This window comes from Hypomesus transpacificus, chromosome 15 (assembly GCF_021917145.1).
Source record: "Hypomesus transpacificus isolate Combined female chromosome 15, fHypTra1, whole genome shotgun sequence".
Taxonomy (NCBI): Eukaryota; Metazoa; Chordata; class Actinopteri; order Osmeriformes; family Osmeridae; genus Hypomesus; species Hypomesus transpacificus.
In genome coordinates this window covers 4,363,029-4,383,495 of record NC_061074.1, presented here as the reverse complement: position 1 = coordinate 4,383,495, position 20,467 = coordinate 4,363,029, and the positions used below count along the sequence as shown (strand labels likewise).

Here is a 20,467-nt window from a genome sequence, read left to right as displayed (position 1 = left end):
TTAGTGCATTTTTTTTTAGTACATTTTTGTTAAACATAGAATATAAGATTTATCTTATTCACACAAACATCCTCTCTCTTTCTCTCTCTCTCTCTCTCTCTCTCTCTCTCTCTCTCTCTCTCTCTCTCTCTCTCTCTCTCTCGCTCACACACACACACACACACACACACACACACACAGTTGCTGATGCTCAGCAAAGCCGAGCAATCTGATCTCCTAGGCATCCTCAGTTAGTGCATGTGTATGGAAGGTTAAAAAAAGAAGAAAATAATATGAAAGATGAATCTAGAGCCTTTTTGTTCTAAATGCACCTTGGAGCCAGTGCATTTAGAAAGAGAACTGATTACCAGTCCCTGTTTCTGTGTTCTAGCCTGCAGGTAAATCCAGTTTAATCAAATACTGTATACATTCATTCACCTGCCTTCAGAGACTTACACTTAATCTAAATACAACATTCATGATCGTCTGCTGCCGAGATGATAACTGAATGGAGGAGCACAGAGGGAGTGTAGTCTGAATGCTCGCACATGCTTACCTGTTCATCTGAGCTGAGGGAGACTTGTGTCAGGAAGAGGATATATATCATCACATTCCAAACTCCATATGCCTATTCTGACTGCCGTTTAGGGCAGTCTGGGAGCATCTAATCAAGGTTTCATTTATTTGTCATTCTTTCTCACACTGTCTCTCTCGCTGCCAATCTCTCTCCATTTCTCTCCACGTGTCTGTGTCTGTCTCTCTCTCATTCAGTCTCTCTCTCTCATTCGGTCATGCCAATTGCTCCCTTTGAGAAATGGCTCTCACGGCTCTCGCCTCGATGTGTCTCGTGTAATTAAAGCCCAAATTGTTTTGATGTCAGTGTAATCACATTAGTCTGTTTTTGCAGGAGGGAAAGGGTGAAAGAGAGACAGACAAAAAGAAAGAGAAGGAAAGAGAGAGAGAAATTAGACTTGTTGCGCTAGCACCACAGTCTCGACTGCCATTATTGTGTGTGCGTGTGTGTGTGAGATGTTTGTGAATGTGCACGTCTGCGTGTGTGTGTGTTTGCCTCTCTGTGTGTGTGTGGGCGCGTGCGTTATGTTGTTATTATGAGCAGAGAGCTGTCACAATGCATTGCGCTCAAAGCCCTGGCCCATATGGTGTTCCATTGCTTTGCCTGTCAGATCGGAGCCAAGGAGAGAGACTGATGCAATCACACATTAATACAGATAGTTAGAGAAAAGAATTAGATAAATGTTTCGGGAGCATTTGGAAGAAAATAGATGGCTCAATTGTTTAGGGGGGGTTTGGGAGGCTGCTTTGTTTCCATGGTGTACATCTTACTTAGGACTGGGCATGCATTCCTACTGAGATAGGGCCTTTATTTATTGATCCTTTTTTCCTCTTTAAGTGCACCTCATATTGTGGATGTCAGCCACTTTATTATCCAGGTTGTCGGCTGCCATGCATTTGCTGGATTCCAAAATGTGATTGGAAAAACATGGGAGTTCTTAGGCCTGCAAGTCTGACCAGGGTCAACACTGATGAGGAATAGAGTATGGGGTCTAGCGATCACAGGGTCAATCATACTGATCAAATATTTGAATATTTGTGTTCATCTTACCTCTGGTGTTAGCCCGCTTGCAGACTGTTCCCAGGTGTTCCCTTGTTGTGCTTGATAAACCAAACAGAGTGCAGGTCAAAAGTGTTTGGCAGGAGTTGAATCATGTTTTATTCATGTGCAAACACGAGCAACCTGTGAGGATGAATTACTGTGGGTTAAAGCCTCGTCAACAAGAAACTGTCCTGACTGTCGCTTTATTTATTCAGTCATACATTCATTCATTCAGTCATGCATTCATTCATCAGTTTGTTTGTACATTCATTCCTTCATTTATACATAGTATTCAAAGAAGGTTTTGAGGCAACACCCCTGTCTTTAACTTGGTATCTTCCAGTGTTGTCTCCCCCTGTGTTAGTCAAAGACCGGGGGCTAAATCTGCATACTTTGCTCTCCGGGTTCATCCATTTGACTTAATGAAAGGAGTCTAGCAGGCAGATCATTACCGATTTTGGAGCAATAATTTGTTATTCAGCTTTCAGTGTTTGGAGTTGTGTGTAGCAGCCGCTCCACTCCCACTGGAAGGTTTTTGGGGTGTTCAATGCTGACATTAATTTTGGAGAGACAGTTTTGAGCAAGCAAATATGTGACCTTAATGTTCCCTAAAACAAATGTTTCTGCAAGCTAACTGTGTGCCATCCATGTGTCTATATTGCAAGTGGGGTGCTTTGGAGGGGGGGGGGGGGAGTGTGGGCTGGGGAGAATATGCTCAATATCAGTGACATACCGTGCTATAATCACAACAAACACACCATCACTACTTCTGCCTCTATACAACACTATGCACTTTGCTATTCAACAAGTGTGGCCATATGTTGCTCAATAGGTGTCAGTCAGTCAGTCCCTAACTATCACTATGTAGCACACCCCCTTACACGTTTGGACATACGCCCCCTGGCAAAGTCACTATTTATTTATTTGTTTTCTTTTTGAGAAACCTTCCGCCTCACACACTCATTGAAGCCGTTTTTTCCCTCTCCCTCCGTCACTTTCCGCTGGTTTTTCCCTTTCCCTCCGTCACTTTCCGCTGGTTTTTCCCTCTCCCTCCATCACTTTCCGCTGGTTTTTCCCTCTCCTCCCGTCACTCAGCTAAACGTATTTCACCTCAGTGATTATAATGTAGCGCAATGGCTGCTGCTCCAATCGATTCCTCTGTCCACTCTCATTTACTTTACAAGGCATCCCGGTACCAAGGAGTTTACCCGGTTTCTTCCTTTTTTTCCTACTCTTCCCCCTCTTCTCCTTTTTGATTAAGAGGATGTGTAAATAAGGCCACAAGCTCCCATCTATTATTTATCGATGGTGTTGGGGGGCCTCGCCTCACAGTGAGTCTGATGGCCTCCGCCGAGGAGTGACAATACTTTTGTGTGGCGTTTTCCCGCTCTCTCTCTCATGTCATCTGCTGCTCCTCGATAGCCGAGCGAATGCAGAGAGAGAGAGAGCAAGTGAGAAAGGATGAGAGGTGAGAGAGGATGGAGAGGGAGAAAGTGAACAGAGAGAGAGTGAACCGAGAGAGAGGGAGAGGGACACCCGCATGTGTGAGGCCGCAAGAGAGAGAGAGATGAGGCCCATTGACAGGTTTTCTAGTGGCGCTTGCCTCAGGTTATTAATGGATGGGAAAGTGGGTCCATTTATCAGCAACAGGAGAAATTAATTGACAACGGCTTTGATTGTATTGTGTCTACTGTTGTCTGCACCTGTCACCGTATTTATTTTCTTTTTCTTTTTTTCCCCACTGTCAACCTTTTTTTCTCATTTTCTTTTTTCATGAGCGTGCCCTCCTCCGGATTGCTGTTTGGTTACCATATGAAGTGCTGACTTGTCCCCCACAGGAGGACAACTGTTTAAGTGTATATTGGCTCTCTTTCAAGGGTTCCAACTCTTTTAGCCAATAAGATTCGTAAGGATGTCAAAAGGACTGCCCATTCTGTGATCTACACCAATCGTTGTCAGTCTTATTACAGCAAACTAGAAACACAGTTGCATGCCACAAGTCACACTCATGCAGGTTACAAAACACACAACGTTGCATGGTGAACATGTACACACACACACACACCAAAACAGTGTGGCAAGCCTGTCTGAGCTCCCCCCTGGCTCTCACACACTGATGGAGTGGGGAAATTGGATGCCATTTGTGACGGCGCTGTCATACTTCCTGCCTGTATGCAAATGAATTCTCACACTTGGGAGTAAATTGAATGGGGGGTTCTGGAGGAAGAGGAGAGAAAGGGAGAGAAGGGGAGAGACAGAAAGAGAGAACATGCTAATAGAGAAAAACAAACCAAAATGTAGCTCCAATGTTTGCTGTCAACTTTGAGTGACTGAAGCCTACCATTATTGTGTTTGCTCATACATTTTTGGTATTCCAACTGAAGTTGTTATTTATAAATTTAAGTTCGGTACAGCGTGAAATGTTTTGTTATATAGATATCTGTTATTTTGTGAATAGGGTATGTCATTTGTATTCAACACCAGTTCCCCTTTAAGAGATTTGTGTGCCATATTTGCCTGGAGGAGAAATGCAATACTCTTATTTTGCACGCTTATCTTTTTATTGCAACATGAATCAATACCCTGAGACATCGTTATTATCATTAGTGTGTCTAGTTTCCTTGGGTATTTGTGCGACGTGAGTGTGCTTGTCTTTGCAAGTGCACAAATGTGTGTCTGTGTGTGTGTGTGCGTATGCATCGAACCATCAGTGTATAGGCTCCAAGAAAAATCAGGGTGCAGACCTCGAAGCAGAATGCCTCCTCTCATTTCGCTCAGTGATTAATTCACTTTTCTGAGCTTTATTTGCTGTGTCTCTTCCGGAGTGGGTGGCCAGCCGCACCAATAACAGGATTTAGTCACGTAGCGATTCTCTTTAAACACATCAAACCTCCCGCAAGCAGGCCAGGCAGGGGTCCCAAACGCAAAGGTCAGTTGAAGACTCATTGATTTAGCATTTAAATTTTATTTGCGGCTCCCTCCCAGCCCCAGCTCTGATGGGGGTCGCTATTAAGGAGTTTGGGGGCCCTGTTCGGTTGCGGACTCTTTGTTTTGCGCGAGGCTGAGAACGTCTGGGGGCGCCCGCCGGGACCGTGGCTCGCCACCGCCTCCGCCAAGCGCTAATAAGTGTGAGATTCAGCCCAGACGCCTCCAGCAATGGCCACTAACACTTATTACCGCGCCTTAGATTGAGAAATCCATGTGTTGTCATTGAGGTGGAGGAAACGGTGGCGAAAAAAAAAAAAAAAAAAAAAGAAAGTTCAAGAAAAATTGTTGAATGGAGGAGCAAGAGTGTGGAGGCTGGCGGAGGAGAGGGGGGAGTCAGAAACACAGCAAGACAGACAGCTCCTGTAGTTGGCCTCTGAAGGCGGTAGGAAGAGAGGCTGTAGTTCTTTTGTTTGGTTCACCGCCAGGACTATTGTGGGACGCGTGTACAGCAGCATTGCTTGGTGGCAGCAGGAAATAGCCTGTTCGGGGTGGTTAGGCCGCTAAATGGTGGAGGTAATGTTGCGAGGCGCCAAGAGACGCCGCCGCCGCCACGCAGCCCCCCCCTCTCGCGGAGAGCAGGAAGCGCTGCTCTCTCCTCTCCTCCTCTTTACTCTCATCCCTCTCTCTACCCCCCCCCCCCCAGACTTCTTCCATCCCTCCTCCCCCTCCTGACTTTGGAAGGGCCTTGGCGAGAACGCTCCATGTGCAGGTGTCCGTCTTCATTAAGCGGAGGGGGAGGGGGAGGGGGAGGGGGGGGGGCTGCGTTAGCCACAGCTGTTGTCGTTAAGCGGCTTCCACTCGGAGGAGTTGATCTGTCGTGTGTGTGCACGCTGCGGTGCTCAGAGCGGTGGGCTGGCGGTGTCAATAGTACCTCAAACTCTGACGAAGGCTGCCAAGCCAGATCATTACCTTACCCCTCACCCCTAACACCTGACCTTATGGAACACAAGACGGAGAGAGGAGGAGAGAAGGCGAAGGAGGTGGGTGGGGCAGTTCTTTAGGAGAAAGCTTGACATAGAGTGAAAGAATCTGCAGCCTTGTATCACTATAGATGGAGAGTAGAGGGAAAGGAAGGACAAATAAGAGATATAAATCAGAGCCCATAGCCAGTTCCAGTATGTGTGCTAACACTGCCTCTAGAGGCCGGGAAGGGGAACTGCAGCCCACCTATTTTACAGGAATCAGAGACCATCAGAGGCAGAGTGGTAGATATTTATATTTATATAGAAGTAGTGTGGATGATAGATATTTATATAGAGGCAGAGTGAATGGTAGATATTTGTCGGAGGCACAGGTGTGTCTACCCACCCCCCTTCTCTCTCTCTCTCTCTCTCTCTCTCTCTCTCTCTCTCTCTCTCTCTCTCTCTCTCTCTCTCTCTCTCTCTCTCTCTCTCTCTCTCTCTCACTCTCACTCTCACTCTCACTCTCACTCTCACTCTCACTCTAGCTCTCCACAACCCAGCATCAGGCTGGTTCTCAGGCCCTGCTGATAAATTACTCCTGACAGCTGATTTGTTGGTTGTCAGAAGTGGTCGGTGTGGCACAGATGAGGGTGGGGGAGGGGTAGAGGAAGAGGGTTGAGGTAAGGAGATGGGATGATCTAGGGACAATCCTCTCTGGTGGAAAAGTGATAGAGAGGGTTCTAAATCAACTTACTGTTTGTGGAATATCTACAGTACTTTATGATGTTTAGACTGTCTGCTCAAGTCTTTGAGCCGTTCATGTTTGTATTCTCCATCAGACCGGAGGAGTGTGAGAGGGGGGGGGCAGTCTTTCCCCAGTGAAGGTGTTCTTTTATTGGATAGCTGTCATTAATCAATGGATTGGTGTCTTTGCAACACCAGAATTAAAAGCAGAAGGCCTGGTTAAACCTCATACTCAATGCAGCTGGTATATATAAAAGGTTTTCATGGTGTCTATGAACAGAGTCTGTGCTGCAGTCATTAACGGCTTACTGTGGGGGAACCTGAGAAGACATCAGAACACGGGGGGACGGACGATGTGAATGACGGCCTGGCCCGACTGCGGATGGCAGTCGTGCGTTCTGATTAGTCAACTCCGCGGGCGACCTGGGCGCACGCACACGTCGCAGCACCCTCGGCGAATGAGAGGAAAGAACGATGAAACAAGTGGCCCCCGGGGCTGGATGGAGAGCTTGCAGAGCGATCCGTCAAAATGAAAAGAGAAAAGAGAGGAGAGAGGAGAAATGATGACAGTGAGAAAACGGGGGAGGAAGTGGAGGGGATGGAGGATGTCAAGGGGGGAGGGAGAGAGGGAGAGAGAGAGAGGGAGGGAGAGAGACTAATGGACGAGATGAGTGAGTGAGAAATGGAGGGCCGAGAGTGAAGAGAAAATGGAACTGATGTACTGTAGAGGGCATGGAGAGAGAGAGACAGAAGGGGGGAGGACAGGGACACATAGCAAGCAGCTGATTAGGGGTGGTGGCCATGATGTCATCAGTGTAGAGTAGATGGTGAAATGGGGGATAAGGAAGAGGGATAATAAACGGTGGTTCCCCACAGGAAGTACTGGTGTAACGACAGACAGTACAGTAGGAAACAGGAAGTCATTCGGTTTGGGTGTGTGTGGGTGTGTGTGCACAAGCACGCATCTGCACATCTATGTGTATATATGGACCTACTTGTAATCACTTGCACTCTTTGCTGTGTGTGTGTGTGTGCTTGTGCAGATTTGGGGGGGGGGGGGGCTCTCCCGGGTCACTCGGCTACTTTATCTTGGCCCCTCTTATCTGGCCCTCCCGTCTCCTTATCTGGTGTTATCTGCCGGCGTGTGGCGAAGGAGGGAGTGGGGTGGTGCAGGGGGTGCCGGGGCTCTCCGGACGCCCCTGGCTCTCTGTCAAACCCTGTTGACCCTCTGACCCCTGGCAGCTTATCTCCCAGTCTCCTAACAGCGTAAGCCTCGTCCAGGCCCAGCCCAAATATCAGCTCCTCCTCTTCTCCTTCCTCCTCTTGCTTTTCCTTTTTCCTCATTTGTCCTCCCCCTCCTCTTCTTCCTCTTCCTCATCCTCCTCCTTCTGCTTAATGCTGCTCACCCCATGTTGGTCTACAGAATGTACTGATTAGTGAAGGGGGGTCTGAGGCCTTAGTGCCAGTGAGAATGTGTGTATGTGCTTGTTTGTGTATGTGTGTGTGTGTGTGTGTGGTTTTGTTTAGATATTCTTGTGGGGAGAGGGAAGTTCAAGTACAATTTCTAAGGAGTTTAGGGTTAAGGTTAGTTTTGTGATAGGGTTAGAATTACAGTAAGGGTTAAGGTTAGGAGCTAGGTTTAGGTTTTTGGGTTATGGTTTAGGGGTTCGAAAAAACAACATTTTGAATGGGACCGTATTGTCTGTCTCCACAAGAATAGCATACAAATTGTGCGTGTGGTTGTGCACACGGGTGGGCTATAGAAAGATAATGTGTTAACAAGTGTGGCCATGTGCCTGTGAAAGTATAGAGATGTTTTCACACATTCATGAGAAGTGTGTTTGCAGTGATTGTCTGTTGATGGCTTAACGTGTCAGTACTGTAAGTGTCTGCATTCCAATGGCTTTTCCCTCCCACCGTACAGTTTAACCTGCAGATAATCAAGGCGAAAACTGGCTTGGCACATTATCATCACTATTGCTTTTTATTGCTTTTTATATCCTCTGCTTAGGTTTTGTGAGCTGTACCTAATGTGCTGTGTATTAATAATAGTACAAAAGTAAAATAAAACCCAGATGTTTCGTTTTTTTGTGAAATATCAATGAAGGAACAGATAATATCTATAATGAAATGTACACGCCTGACAGAGGCCCATGAAGTTTCGTTTAATGAGCTTTGAGGTGTTTTTTTGTTGCTCCCTTGTTTCCCCAAGGAGCGGCAAAAATATAGTTATTCCAATAAAAAGAGGTTTGTCATCTTTATTGCGAGCTTGCTTTAGTTGAAGCAGAACTAGAAAGTATTCTTCCTAGAACCGGGAATTTATTATTTACAACTACTATTATAATTTCCTTTTTTCACCTGCTTATAACACACTGTGTGTGAAAGTGCTATTGTAAAAACTAACCTGTGTTCTTTTTTCTGTTCCCTTCTCTTGTCCTTCTCTCCCCCCCCTCCTTCCTGTTATTCTCTCGACTTTCTCCGTCATCTCTGCAGGTTTCGGCTTTGTGACTTTTGAGATGGAGGAAGTAGTGGAGAAGGTCTGCGAGATCCATTTTCACGAAATCAATAATAAAATGGTGAGTGGCGCTTGCCTTTGGAAATGGCCGGGGCTGACCGGATTAATATTAGATTTTCTCTTTTAACACAGCGGTAACCAGGGTGGGTGCCGACATTGGTGGGTGGGGTCGCTGCCCACACTGCCCCCACACACAGTCGCATACACTCATGCACTCACACACACACACTCACAGGCACAAACAGGCGTACACAGACATACACATATACAGGCACACACACACAGGCAAACGGATGCACAAACAGACACACACACACACACAAATAGGCACACACACATGTACACACAGCACAGTACCCACACTCAGACACACAGCATGGTTTTAGGGATGCGATGGTCAGTGGTGTGCACTAGGCGCTCACCATGAAATTGTGTCTGTGAGCCCTAACTGGGAGAGAGGGCAGAGCAGCCGGTCCCTAGCTTTGTCCCATGTCCCATTTCCACGCAAAACCACCCAGCAAATCAGGCTGGAACGGTCAGCCATGTTTGACATCCTGCCATATTACTGGGGGGAAAAACGATCAGTCTACATAGTCCCCAGCTTCACAGTTCACCAGTAAATCTGCTCAGTTGGCCTTTTTCATTGTTTTGTTTTTGTTTTAGATTTGATGGGGTTGTTTTCTTAAGTTGGAGGTATAGCCAATGTTCGAGGGAGGAAAAGCGGTGGCCTTGTTAGTCATTGCCCAGGACACAGAGGTCCAGCTGGGTCGAGGGTAGGGGGCAGCCTGGGTGCAGCACTAGCCCGTTAGCTTGTGTGACTTTGGCCACATTTGGCTCCTGATCTAGTTTGCCTTTCTTACTCCTTCACAGCTAAAACAATGACTCATCCAAGTCTACCCATGACCTTTATTTAGCTACTCCCCATAAAAGCTCGAGCTCGAGTGTAAAAGCTCTGGAGCGGAATGAAATCAAGAATATATACAGCCCCTCATCCTTGTCCTGAGTATGCCATTGGGTCAACCCTTTCCCTTGCATGCACACACACACCCTGATACACACAAGGCGTCCCAGCTATCGGGTGAAGTCACCAGCTAATTATCAGCCTCCCTTTCAAGACCTTAAAATATGTCTTAAATCCACCATTATCCAACGAAAAAATGAACTCAGGATGATGGGGGTGGCGTCAGACTTCCTTCCTGCCCAATGACTCACCATTATGATCACTCATAGTCTACAGTCCTAGTCTAGCCTCACACACATGCGCATGCACACACACACTGACTCCCCCCAGACACACAGGGAAGTCATATTACGGGCTGCCCGCAGCGCCCAGCTCCAGCTCTACAGTACAAGCTTGTCCCCCCAACTTCTATCGATTTTCACATGATAGCGCATCACACCCCCTTATTGTTCAGGGAGCAAGTGAGGTCCAGACGCGACTCCTTTAGTTTTTCCGTCGATCTTTCCCGGAATACGAGCCCCCCCCACACACACACACGCACACACACACACTCACACCACGCTCATCGACTGCCCACATTAAATTGGGCTACAGGGGAATTGCATGCATCGTTAGCATCGCTGTGTGTGTTGGGTGCAGGGCAGGGGAAGGGAGGGGGGAGAAGGAGAGACAGTGGGATGGAAAACGAATGAGAAAGTGTGAGAGTATTCTCTTTGGCCTCCAGTACAGCTCTCTGACACACACAAAGTGACAAGACGCGGCTCCTAGTAGTAGCAGAGAGGAAGAGAGGGGCTCACAGCTTAGAAGTAAACAACCTTAGGGCAGGACCAGAGGAGGTGGAGCGGATGGGGTGGGGGGGCATTCTGCATTCCTTCCACTTCTCTCCACCCTCCGCTAATTTCCGATGCCGTTTACTCATCTCCCTCCGCCAGCCACTTCAAAGGAGCAGCCGGGACATGGTTATGCACCAGCAGATTGCCGCCGTCCATATTTGATGACATCTGTTTGCAGCGGTGTCCCCGTGACATTGTAAACAGTCCCGGCTCAGATGCGAACATGGTGTCGGAAAATGCTGGACCCTGGTTCGAGTGTCATCCACTACAATAGAGCCCGACGGAACTGTCCAGAATTTAAAGTGCATTGAACTCTCCCCAGATTCTTCAATTCCACGTGTTGAACCGTGATATTAATGGAAGTGGCAAGCAGTGTCCTTTGCTCTCAGAAGACATATCAGAATGTTTTTTTAAGAGGGCTTTTGTATGCTACCATCTGAACGAACACAACAATGTGCCATCTCTTCCGTCATAGAGAGAAAGACCAGAAGTGAGATGGTAAAAAGAGAGATTAAGTGAATGAGAGAAAAATACATGAAGGGTGAGGAATAATGTGAGATAGAGAGAGAGAGAACACGACAAGAGAGGTATCGTGGCTAAAGATGGAAAAGCTAAGTGGCTGAAGCTAAACAGAGTGAAGACCATGGCCATCCTCTGTCCTCCAGTTCTCCTGAGCTCTTTTGAGAGCCTATTGGCATTTGGAGAGGCTTGACCCTGAAAAAACACCAGGCTGACACAGAAACACAACCAACACACTACGCCCTGCAAAGTTTGAAAGGGGATGTAGAGTCCTCAAGTAACAAGCGGTATTAGTAGTTATCAGTATTAGTTTAGTATTTAGTATTAGTAGTGCAGGTGACATGGGCCTGCAGGAAAGCTTCATTGATTCAACTGCTTGCCAAAGCAACAATGGCAGTTTAATAAGTTAGCCATCAATACAGTATACATCTTGATATCAGGTTGCATCTAAACAGTACCTAGAATGAGCAGACTGCTTATTCTTGCTTTCCTGCAATAGAGACACAGCTAGATCCTAAGCTAATGCTAACCCACACAGATCCTACTGTGAAGCATTTAAAAGGGCAAACCAACCTCTGACCAAACATCCATTAGAGGACTCTCCCACTCACAAACAGAGACACACACACACACACACACTACTGAGACAGGGAAGGTTTCTTGTCCAGGGTTGCTCGATATAGCTGGCTAAATATAGCACCTCCCTACTGCTCAGGAAGAGGGTATTTATAGTCGGGGGCATCTCATAGACATGTAGCCAGAGTGAAGACCCACTCTATGCAGACCCAAGATAAAGCCTCCCTCTGGGACCATTCAGACCCTGGAGGAACACCCAGAGGGTCCACCCACACACACACACCCACACCCACACCCACGAACATACATGCAGGCTCACACAGGTCTTGTCTGTTTGGCTCAGGCTTAACCCAGGGTCCCAGCAAACGTCATCGTTCCTGCTCTGCTTTCTTCCAGCCTGTGTCTCCTCAGCCTGGAGGGTTGATGTGCTGTGCCACAGCTCACCACACACAGGCCCTGGAGGTTGATGTCATGCTCACTGCATCTCATGACACATTTGCAGCTCGTATTTGATTTCAAGGACACACTGGCGTCAGCATGCACTCAAACGATCATTGGACTGTTGCCCTTACCCCTCGTCTCCCGGTTCCTATCCTAACCCTCCCCACCCCCCTCACAGCCAGCAGAGAGATGTCCATTCTGATATCCAGTCACAGGGTCCACATCAGTCTCCCTTGCCTCTCCTCGTCTGCCCCCAGGCTTTACCCCCATCCACCTCCCCCCCTCGTCCACCCCCCCTCTTCCACCCTAAAGCTAGCGAGCTAGCCCGCCGTGGCGCTGGGCCATTAGCACGTATGGTAAGTGCCGGGCATGTCAGCGGGCCAATTTCTAGTGTCTGCACCGCGGTGGGACTCTGGCTTGTGCAATATCATCAGCAGATAATCTACCGCTGTGAGGGAGGAAGTGGGTGCTCAGAGTGTTTGTGTGTGTGTGCTGTTGGGTGGAAAATCATCCTTATTTTCCTCTCTCTCCAAACTGTTAATGCCACACACTCTCAGCTGACTCTAGGGACATGGGTGGGTGTGTGTTTGGGAGTTTGTTTTTGTGTGTATGTCTGAATGTGCATTGTGATGTGTATGAATGTAGTACACCAGGGTAGGACATATAACCTGGCAATGGTGATGGACCAATTGAATCCCGTTATGGTTCATCTCAAGTAGGTTTTACCCCTATCTCTATGTACTGTACACGTACCCAGCTTCTTTACTCAGACACTACATGTGTGTGTGTGTGTACCTTTCTGGTTGTCAGTGTGTGCACTCATGCGACATATGATTTGTCTCTGTGTTTGTTTACCATTTGTCTGTCACTTTCTTTAGAGTAGGTTAAGTAATGGAAGGGAATTGTGATATTTGAAAAGATGACTGTAATTCCATTGGTTGTCACAGAGAAGGATATTGGCCAAGTTTTATCACTGACCACACATGTCAAAACAGACAGGACAGAGAGAGATGGTGTTAAAAATTAGACATTTTGAAGTGAGGGAGAGGAAGGAGTTTGCCATAAAAAGAAACAGACAAAGGGAGAGAAACATCTAGAACAAAAGAGAGAGACACACAGAGGGAGAGAGAGCATGGAATAGATGGAGAGGACAATTTTCTGTTTGTGATTGACCCGGACAAAACAGGCAAACAGCGCTGGCAAATGGCATCATAAAAGCAAACTTGGTTTTACTGCCTCCTAACAGTGGTTGATGTCCAACATAAAGCAAAAGAAAGCAATAATGTCACTGGAAGAGATTCAGGGAGAGAGATGAGAGGAAAGATGGAGCGGCAAAGGAGGAAAAGTGTGTTGTTGCGGATCTTGGATGCACACTTTGTAACCTTAAGAGACCAACAAGAAACCTTTGGCTGGAACCACGGGGTCTCATGAATAGCCGGACAACCTGACAAACAAACACACACACACGTGCACATGTTGGACACACTCAATCGCAGAAAATTGTTTTACGTTCACTCTCAAGCACATGCTTCTTGAAAAGAGCAGAGGCAGGAACAAAATAGAGATGTAGTCTTTCAGAAGCATAAATAGAATCTGACGGGATTTCATTTCTCCCTCTCTCTCCCTCCTCCCCATCTCTCGCCCTTTCCCCCTCCCTCTCGCTCGCTCTCTGTCCCTCCCTCCCTACCTCTCTCTCTGTCTCTCACTTCCTCTCTTTCCCTCCCTCTATTTTCTCTCTCTCTTTTTAACCTTCTCTTCCTCTCTCTGTCAGAGAAATATGGATGTTTATGTCAGGGGGAAATAGCTGTAAGTGTATCAGTAATGTACTGTACTAAGCCTCCACCTATGTCTCCCCTGCAATTTAATTCAAGTGGCCATGAATTATGCCTGGGTGTTAAAGCTCAGGGCTCTGGTGCCCCCGGGCAGGTCTCTCTTTTACTTTCTTTTTCCTCCCCTCCCCTCGCCCCCCTCTCCATCTAAAAAGCACAAATACAATCACACCAGGTTGGATTGCTGGCAATCTTTTCCCAATGGCGTGGTAGATAGGTGTGCCTGTATACATGTGTGTCTGTGTGTGTGTGTCTGTGTGTGTGCATGTGAGTAGGTGTGTATATGGGTGGGTCTGGGTGAGCAGGGGAGGGTCCGGCTGGGATGGGTCATATATAATGACTTAGTGTTGCACATCAGGGGAAGATGAAGGCCCAGCTGTAAGCAGACGAGAGCCAGCTTGTTTGTGTCTCTCGAGTATGGAAAGCCCCTTCTCATAGCCACTGTTAATTAACCTGGTTGTAGTCTCATAAACCTCTCAGGATTGTTGAAAACCGACCTGTTCCAACTGGCTTTCAATGTGCTTGTTTATAAATGTCCTCTTTGGTTCTGTAAGGCACAGTGAGAAACATGTATATTTTGTGGCGCTGCCGACAGTAAGCTCACTGAGCTATGGAAATGCACTTTAAGCAGTTTACGGTATTGTCGAAAGACAAGGCAAAGTACCAGGAGATTGGATTTAAGTAGTCGACTGAATTGAAGTGTTAAGCGGCAAAAAGCTGGTCTCAAACATGTAAGACACACATTACCTCACATCCTTTTTTCCAGTGACCCCAATCACTTTATACAGTATATATAACTGCTTTGTCAAGGACCAAAGGCAGGAAGCTTTCCTCAAACTGAAACCCGAATTTGCTGAGCTGGACAATGACACTGGAAGTCAAGCAAGGCCGCAGGTTTGATAAGATCCACTCTGCCATCAAATACGACCCGACTGCTGTTAGGAGATGTCTCCTAGACTGCATCTCCTCGGCCCTGTTCCAACACTCCAAACATGCCTCCTTCCTCGAGGTCGTCTTATTTAACACCCCCTCGATCTGATCTGAGAAGCATTTTTGAAATATTCAATTGTTTTGGTGTTTTTTTCAGGTGACACATCCCTGACTATTGTTTTCAGGGCATCGTAGAGTTACATATACATATATTTTATAATATTTGTATATATATTCTTTTTAACTTTAATTAATACATGTGTTTCTTAAAGCCACAAAGTTCCTTTCTGTGTGAGCATGGAGGGACTAGAGCGAGGAGGGATGAGTCACACAGTCAACAGTTCTCACCTCAGCTTTAGAGCTGCAGGCGGGACAGCGCAGCAGACATGAATAAGCTGAGCGAATGAGGCAACTTTTCCTCGCAAACACACAAACACGCATAATCTCGCACTCACAAACACACACACACTCACACGTGCTTTACTTTATTTTGCTTACGCACACATACACTCTTTCACACACGCATGCAAACATAGGAGAGCAACTCGCACAGTGGCACTCTCTCCCTGCCTTATCTGGCCTGTCAGAGGCGACGCTTTCTCTTAAACCAAGCAAATGTGCTTGAGGAAGCAAATTTGGTTGGAAATAGGTTTGATTCCAAGCGTTCCAACTGCAGTGAAAGTGGCTTTTTTTCTTAACTGGACTGTGCTTGTCCAAAGAGAGAAAGAAAGTGCTGATTATCAGTTTTCACCTCTGACACTTTTTAAAAGTTCTATTTTTGAATAGTAAATGTTGAGTTTGTGATCTCAGAGAATATGAGCTGTGATATAATCTGTCACTGTGTGTGTGTGTGTGTGTGTGTGTGTGTGTGTGTGTGTGTGTGTGTGTGTGTGTGTGTGTGCGCGCGTGCGTGTGTGTGCGTGTGTGTGTGTGTCCACAACTACGTGTGTCAGTGTCTGTGTCAGCATCTGCATGTGTGCATGCATGCTTTTGCGTGAACACACAATTGCATGGACAGTGTCACCTCCTCAATAGTAAACAACAGTAGCCACCTCTTAGCTGCGTCCTTGTTGTCTCAGCTCTTTTCTTCAGCTGACCAGCGGAAGCACATTCCCCTCGTAACTTTATAACGACTTTTAATATAAACAGACTCTACTTTAAATTGTTGACATGTGAAAGGTCTCCTAATTGAGCTGTATAACACTGCTCACATGTTAGCGGATGATAAATCATTTTCGGAGCTTCTCACTGCGCAGCAGGAAGAGGGTTAAATCTGTGAAAGGTCACAGCTCATGTTTTAATGATTCTCCATTGCAGACTAGTCTCCTAGCTTAGTTAAACTTGGCTGTTAAATAACACCATTATAGAAACCTCACAGTATATATACAGAACCCTAAACATTTGTACATTACATTTTAGCAGAGACTTTTATCAGACACACACACAGTGCATATTTGTATGTATAATAGTGGTAGTTACAGAAAATAACCAAGGACCACAAATGTAGTTATACACTTTTAGTGTAGTTATAACAGTATTTCAGTGTAGTATAAGTGCCAAGGAACATTCAGTATTTTAACCAACTTCGATGACACTGCAAATGATGACACTTCTTATGGTTAAGGGTAATTTAATGTTATTGGTTAAAGGTTTAGGTTAATGTGATCACATGTTATTCCTCCTCTGACCTATTAATACATTGGAGTGTGCGTATCTGTGTACAGTACCTGTATGTGGCCAATCAGGGCACTGAGCAGGGAAAGGTCAGCAGCGGGGGTTCTGTGCAGGCACCCTGCTGTGTCCTGGTCTTTATGACCACCTGGGGGTCTCAGACTGGCCCCCAGAGGGCGCTATGCCAGGTGATGACCGCCCCCCCTACAGCTGCCTGCCTTCTAGCTTTGAGTGGCACTGTCTCCCTGTGCCAACTGAGCTGGAAAGAATACTTTCTTTCACCAGCCACTGTAACTTTAACTGGATGAACCGAGAGCCGGATCCATTGGAGATACATAAGGTACTTAAACTAGCCTATTTTTTAGACTATTGATTTACATATGTTTACGATGGAGATGGTGGAGATGAAGGATAATTACATCATTCAGCCTGACTGTGTTTATCTTTTCTCTATACTCCCGACAGAGAAATATGCTCTCGAACAGCAGAGCAATACACACACACTCCAGAGCCGTGAAGTCACACGCATACACCAGAGCAGTACACACACATTTTTTAACACCCCCCCCCCCTTGTTCGTCTTCAGTTTTCTCTTGTGCCAGTGTCTCCACTGTACTGCCTTGATAAGACAGACAGACAGACAGACAGACAGACAGACAGACAGACAGACAGACAGACAGACAGACAGACAGACAGTCAGTCAATCAGTCAGTCAGTCCACCTGTCAGCCAGTTAAACAACTTGCAAGCAGTCGTCAAGTGAGTCAGTCCCTCTTCCATCCAATTAGTCAGCCAGCAAAGCTAGCCGGTCAGTCAGTTATTCCCACAGCCAATCAGCCATTCCCACAGCCAGCCTGCCAGTCATTCTCACAGCCAGCCAGCCAGCTCTTCACGGCACCACCCCATTAATACCGGAGCCCTCTTCATATTTTCATTAGGATGTGAAGGACCTCATCAGCGCGGGAACCTAAGCCGTCTGGATAATTAGTTAAGTATTGGCGGTGGAGAGCGGTGCTCGCTCCGCTCCTCCGCCTCCACTACTGATGACTGCCTCTGACCGCGGCCGGCTCCCCACGCCCATTAGCCAGGGGGAAAAAGACCCCTCCCCCCACACCTCGCCCCCCATCTCCTCCACTTGGCTGATGGGGAATATTGGAGCACCTCCCCCGCCCCCACACACGCACACACACCGCCCTGCACTTCTAGTTAAGATCCTGGCCATTGTGTTTAATTAAAGAGAGCATTTGAAGGGTAGAATGGCCTTAACCATCGTTTCGTTTTTTGTTTCCCTGATGTATTGATTGAATCTAAATGATGATATTGGCATGTTCATTGAAACAAAGCTCCTGACCTTACCAAGATGGCCTTGGTGCTGTCCCGGACAAATCTGTCTTGTTTCGATATCCCCAGCTGATAAAGAGAAACAGGAGTCAAACAGGGAGGGAGGGGGGGTTGTAAGTCACATGACTGCATGAAAAGGAAAGAGGGAGAAAGACAGTGTGTGTGTTTTTTTTCTCTATTGGGTGCACGCCACTGAAATTGAAGCAGTGGGGCTGGGGTAACTTCTGGTGGAAGTTGGTGAAGGAGGGTGTGAACGGATGGAGCAGCTTGAGGGGGGGGGGGGGGGGGGGTGTAATAGCACCCTGGGGTGGTTGCGGTTGGGTGATGAGAACCAGGCGAGAGCAGCGAGACGGTAAGAGAGATGAGAACATTTGGCAGGGCATTGCCTGGAGACACAGACCCTTGCTCGTCTCACCGAGCAGACAGACATAAAACAACTAGCGAGGAAAAACAGGGGACACCTTTCATCTGCTGGGGGGGGGGGGGGGGGGGTCAATGAGACCCCATTTATGCTCTTCCTGTTATCTCAAGTTGAGAGACGCCGTTGGGTCGGATGGGGCCGACCAGATAGCCCCCTTGTACGACGTGCGGTCAGGCCTCACATGCCTCCCAAAATGAGACCAGACCCTCTAGACCCATCCTTCTATATTGTACCTTACCCACCTTACGGTATCTTTATCAAGGACAATACAAATCCAGACCACGACCGCAGGTTCAAATCCCGCCGGCACCACACATTCAGCCTATCCAGTATACGTCAAACATGCACTCATTTACCAGGCCTGTTTGGGGTGGATCAGGTACCTATTAAACAGAGTCGCATTAAAGCTGCTCTCTGGGATATACACATAGCTAATGACTTTGTCTCTTCTTCTCTGCCCATGCAGGTAGAATGCAAGAAAGCCCAGCCCAAGGAGGTGATGTTCCCTCCGGGCACGCGAGGCCGCGCCAGGGGCCTGCCCTACACCATGGACGCCTTCATGCTGGGCATGGGCATGCTGAGTAAGTACCTGCCCACAGGGTCACACCACCGCTGCTGCGTCACAACATGTCCATCCACAATGGTTGGAATCCCGGTCAGGGCGATCTGTGCCCTGGTGCCGTTTGCGGCCTCTAGCTGTGTATTCCTTTGAATCCCCTCGTCACTTTGCTCTGTTTGGCGAGGCTAAACACTGAACGTGAAGGGGGATACACGTTTCTCCGCTTCCCCTGGCTTCACCAGCTCCTTGCCTGGCTGAAAGTAACTCACAGTACACATATGGAGGAGAAGGCAAACACACGCTGGGCTATGTGCAATGACTCTGACATCATCGGTATAAGTGATGCTGACATCATCTGCAAAAAGGGACTGTGACCTCTGTCTGTAACCCCGAAGACAATGACCTCGTTGGCATAAATAGCCTATGGGAAGAGACAATGACATCATATGCATTTAGACACCATGACACTTTGGAATCTTAGATAGTGAGACTATAACATACTCTGCATATAAGGACTATGACATCATCCACATTTAGGGATGGGGGGTTTCATTTAGAGACCATAACATAATGACATCTTCTGCATATAGGGACCACAAGGCTGTGACCTCATTTTCAAATGTAGAGAGACAATCATCTGCATATATGCAAATCTGCTGCACATTGCTTAGAGTGACAGCAGCTAATCACTGCATATCCCAAACCTTGTCATTTTCCTGTCACACTGACTCCGCCACCCACGTACACATACACACACACACACACACACACACACACAAACACCCCCCCCCCCCCCCCACACACACACACACAGAGTCTGACATGACAGCAAGGGAAATCAGTAGCTCTGCACGCAAAACACCACTGACGGGACCGACTGCCAAACGTGCATGAGTGAATAATAGGTGGGGTGTTCAGGGGGGGGGGGGGTAAAGTGAAATGACTCCCCAGTGGACCCCTCCACACTCACACAGTGGACCCCTCCGCACTCACACAGTGGACCCCTCCGCACTCACACAGTGGACCCCTCCACACTCACACAATGGACCCCTCCACACTCACACAGTGGACCCCTCCACACTCACACAATGGACCCCTCCACACTCACACAGTGGACCCCTCCACACTCACACAATGGACCCCTCCACACTCACACAGTGGACCCCTCTACCCTCACACAGTGGAACCCTCCACCCTCACACAGTGGAACCCTCCACCCTCACACAGAGGACCCCTCCACACACACACAGTGGACCCCTCCACACTCACACAATGGACCCCTCCACACTCACACAGTGGACCCCTCCACACTCACACAGAGGACCCCTCCACACTCACACAGTGGACCCCTCCACCCTCACACAGTGGACCCCTCCACACTCACACAGTGGACCCCTCCACACTCACACAGTGGACCCCTCCACACTCACACAGTGGACCCCTCCACCCTCACACAGTGGACCCCTCCACCCTCACACAGTGGACCCCTCCACCCTCACACAGAGGACCCCTCCACACTCACACAGTGGACCCCTCCACACTCACACAGTGGACCCCTCCACCCTCACACAGTGGACCCCTCCACCCTCACACAGTGGACCCCTCCACACTCACACATTAGCAGGAATACACCAGAGTTAACGC

The 20,467-nt window shown here is 47.7% G+C and overlaps 1 protein-coding gene across 7 annotated transcripts in view; it reads left to right on the top strand.

The window, feature by feature from the left end:
• The window catches only part of msi2b (musashi RNA-binding protein 2b), an 85,655-nt gene that overhangs the window by 23,637 nt on the left and 41,551 nt on the right, over positions 1 to 20,467 (top strand). For all 7 annotated transcript variants that reach the window (XM_047036066.1, XM_047036068.1, XM_047036063.1 and 4 more), the window contains exons 2-3: positions 8,722 to 8,804; positions 18,731 to 18,845. In XM_047036066.1, coding sequence (XP_046892022.1) covers positions 8,722 to 8,804; positions 18,731 to 18,845 — 198 coding nt within the window. The remainder of the gene's footprint in view (positions 1 to 8,721; positions 8,805 to 18,730; positions 18,846 to 20,467) is intronic.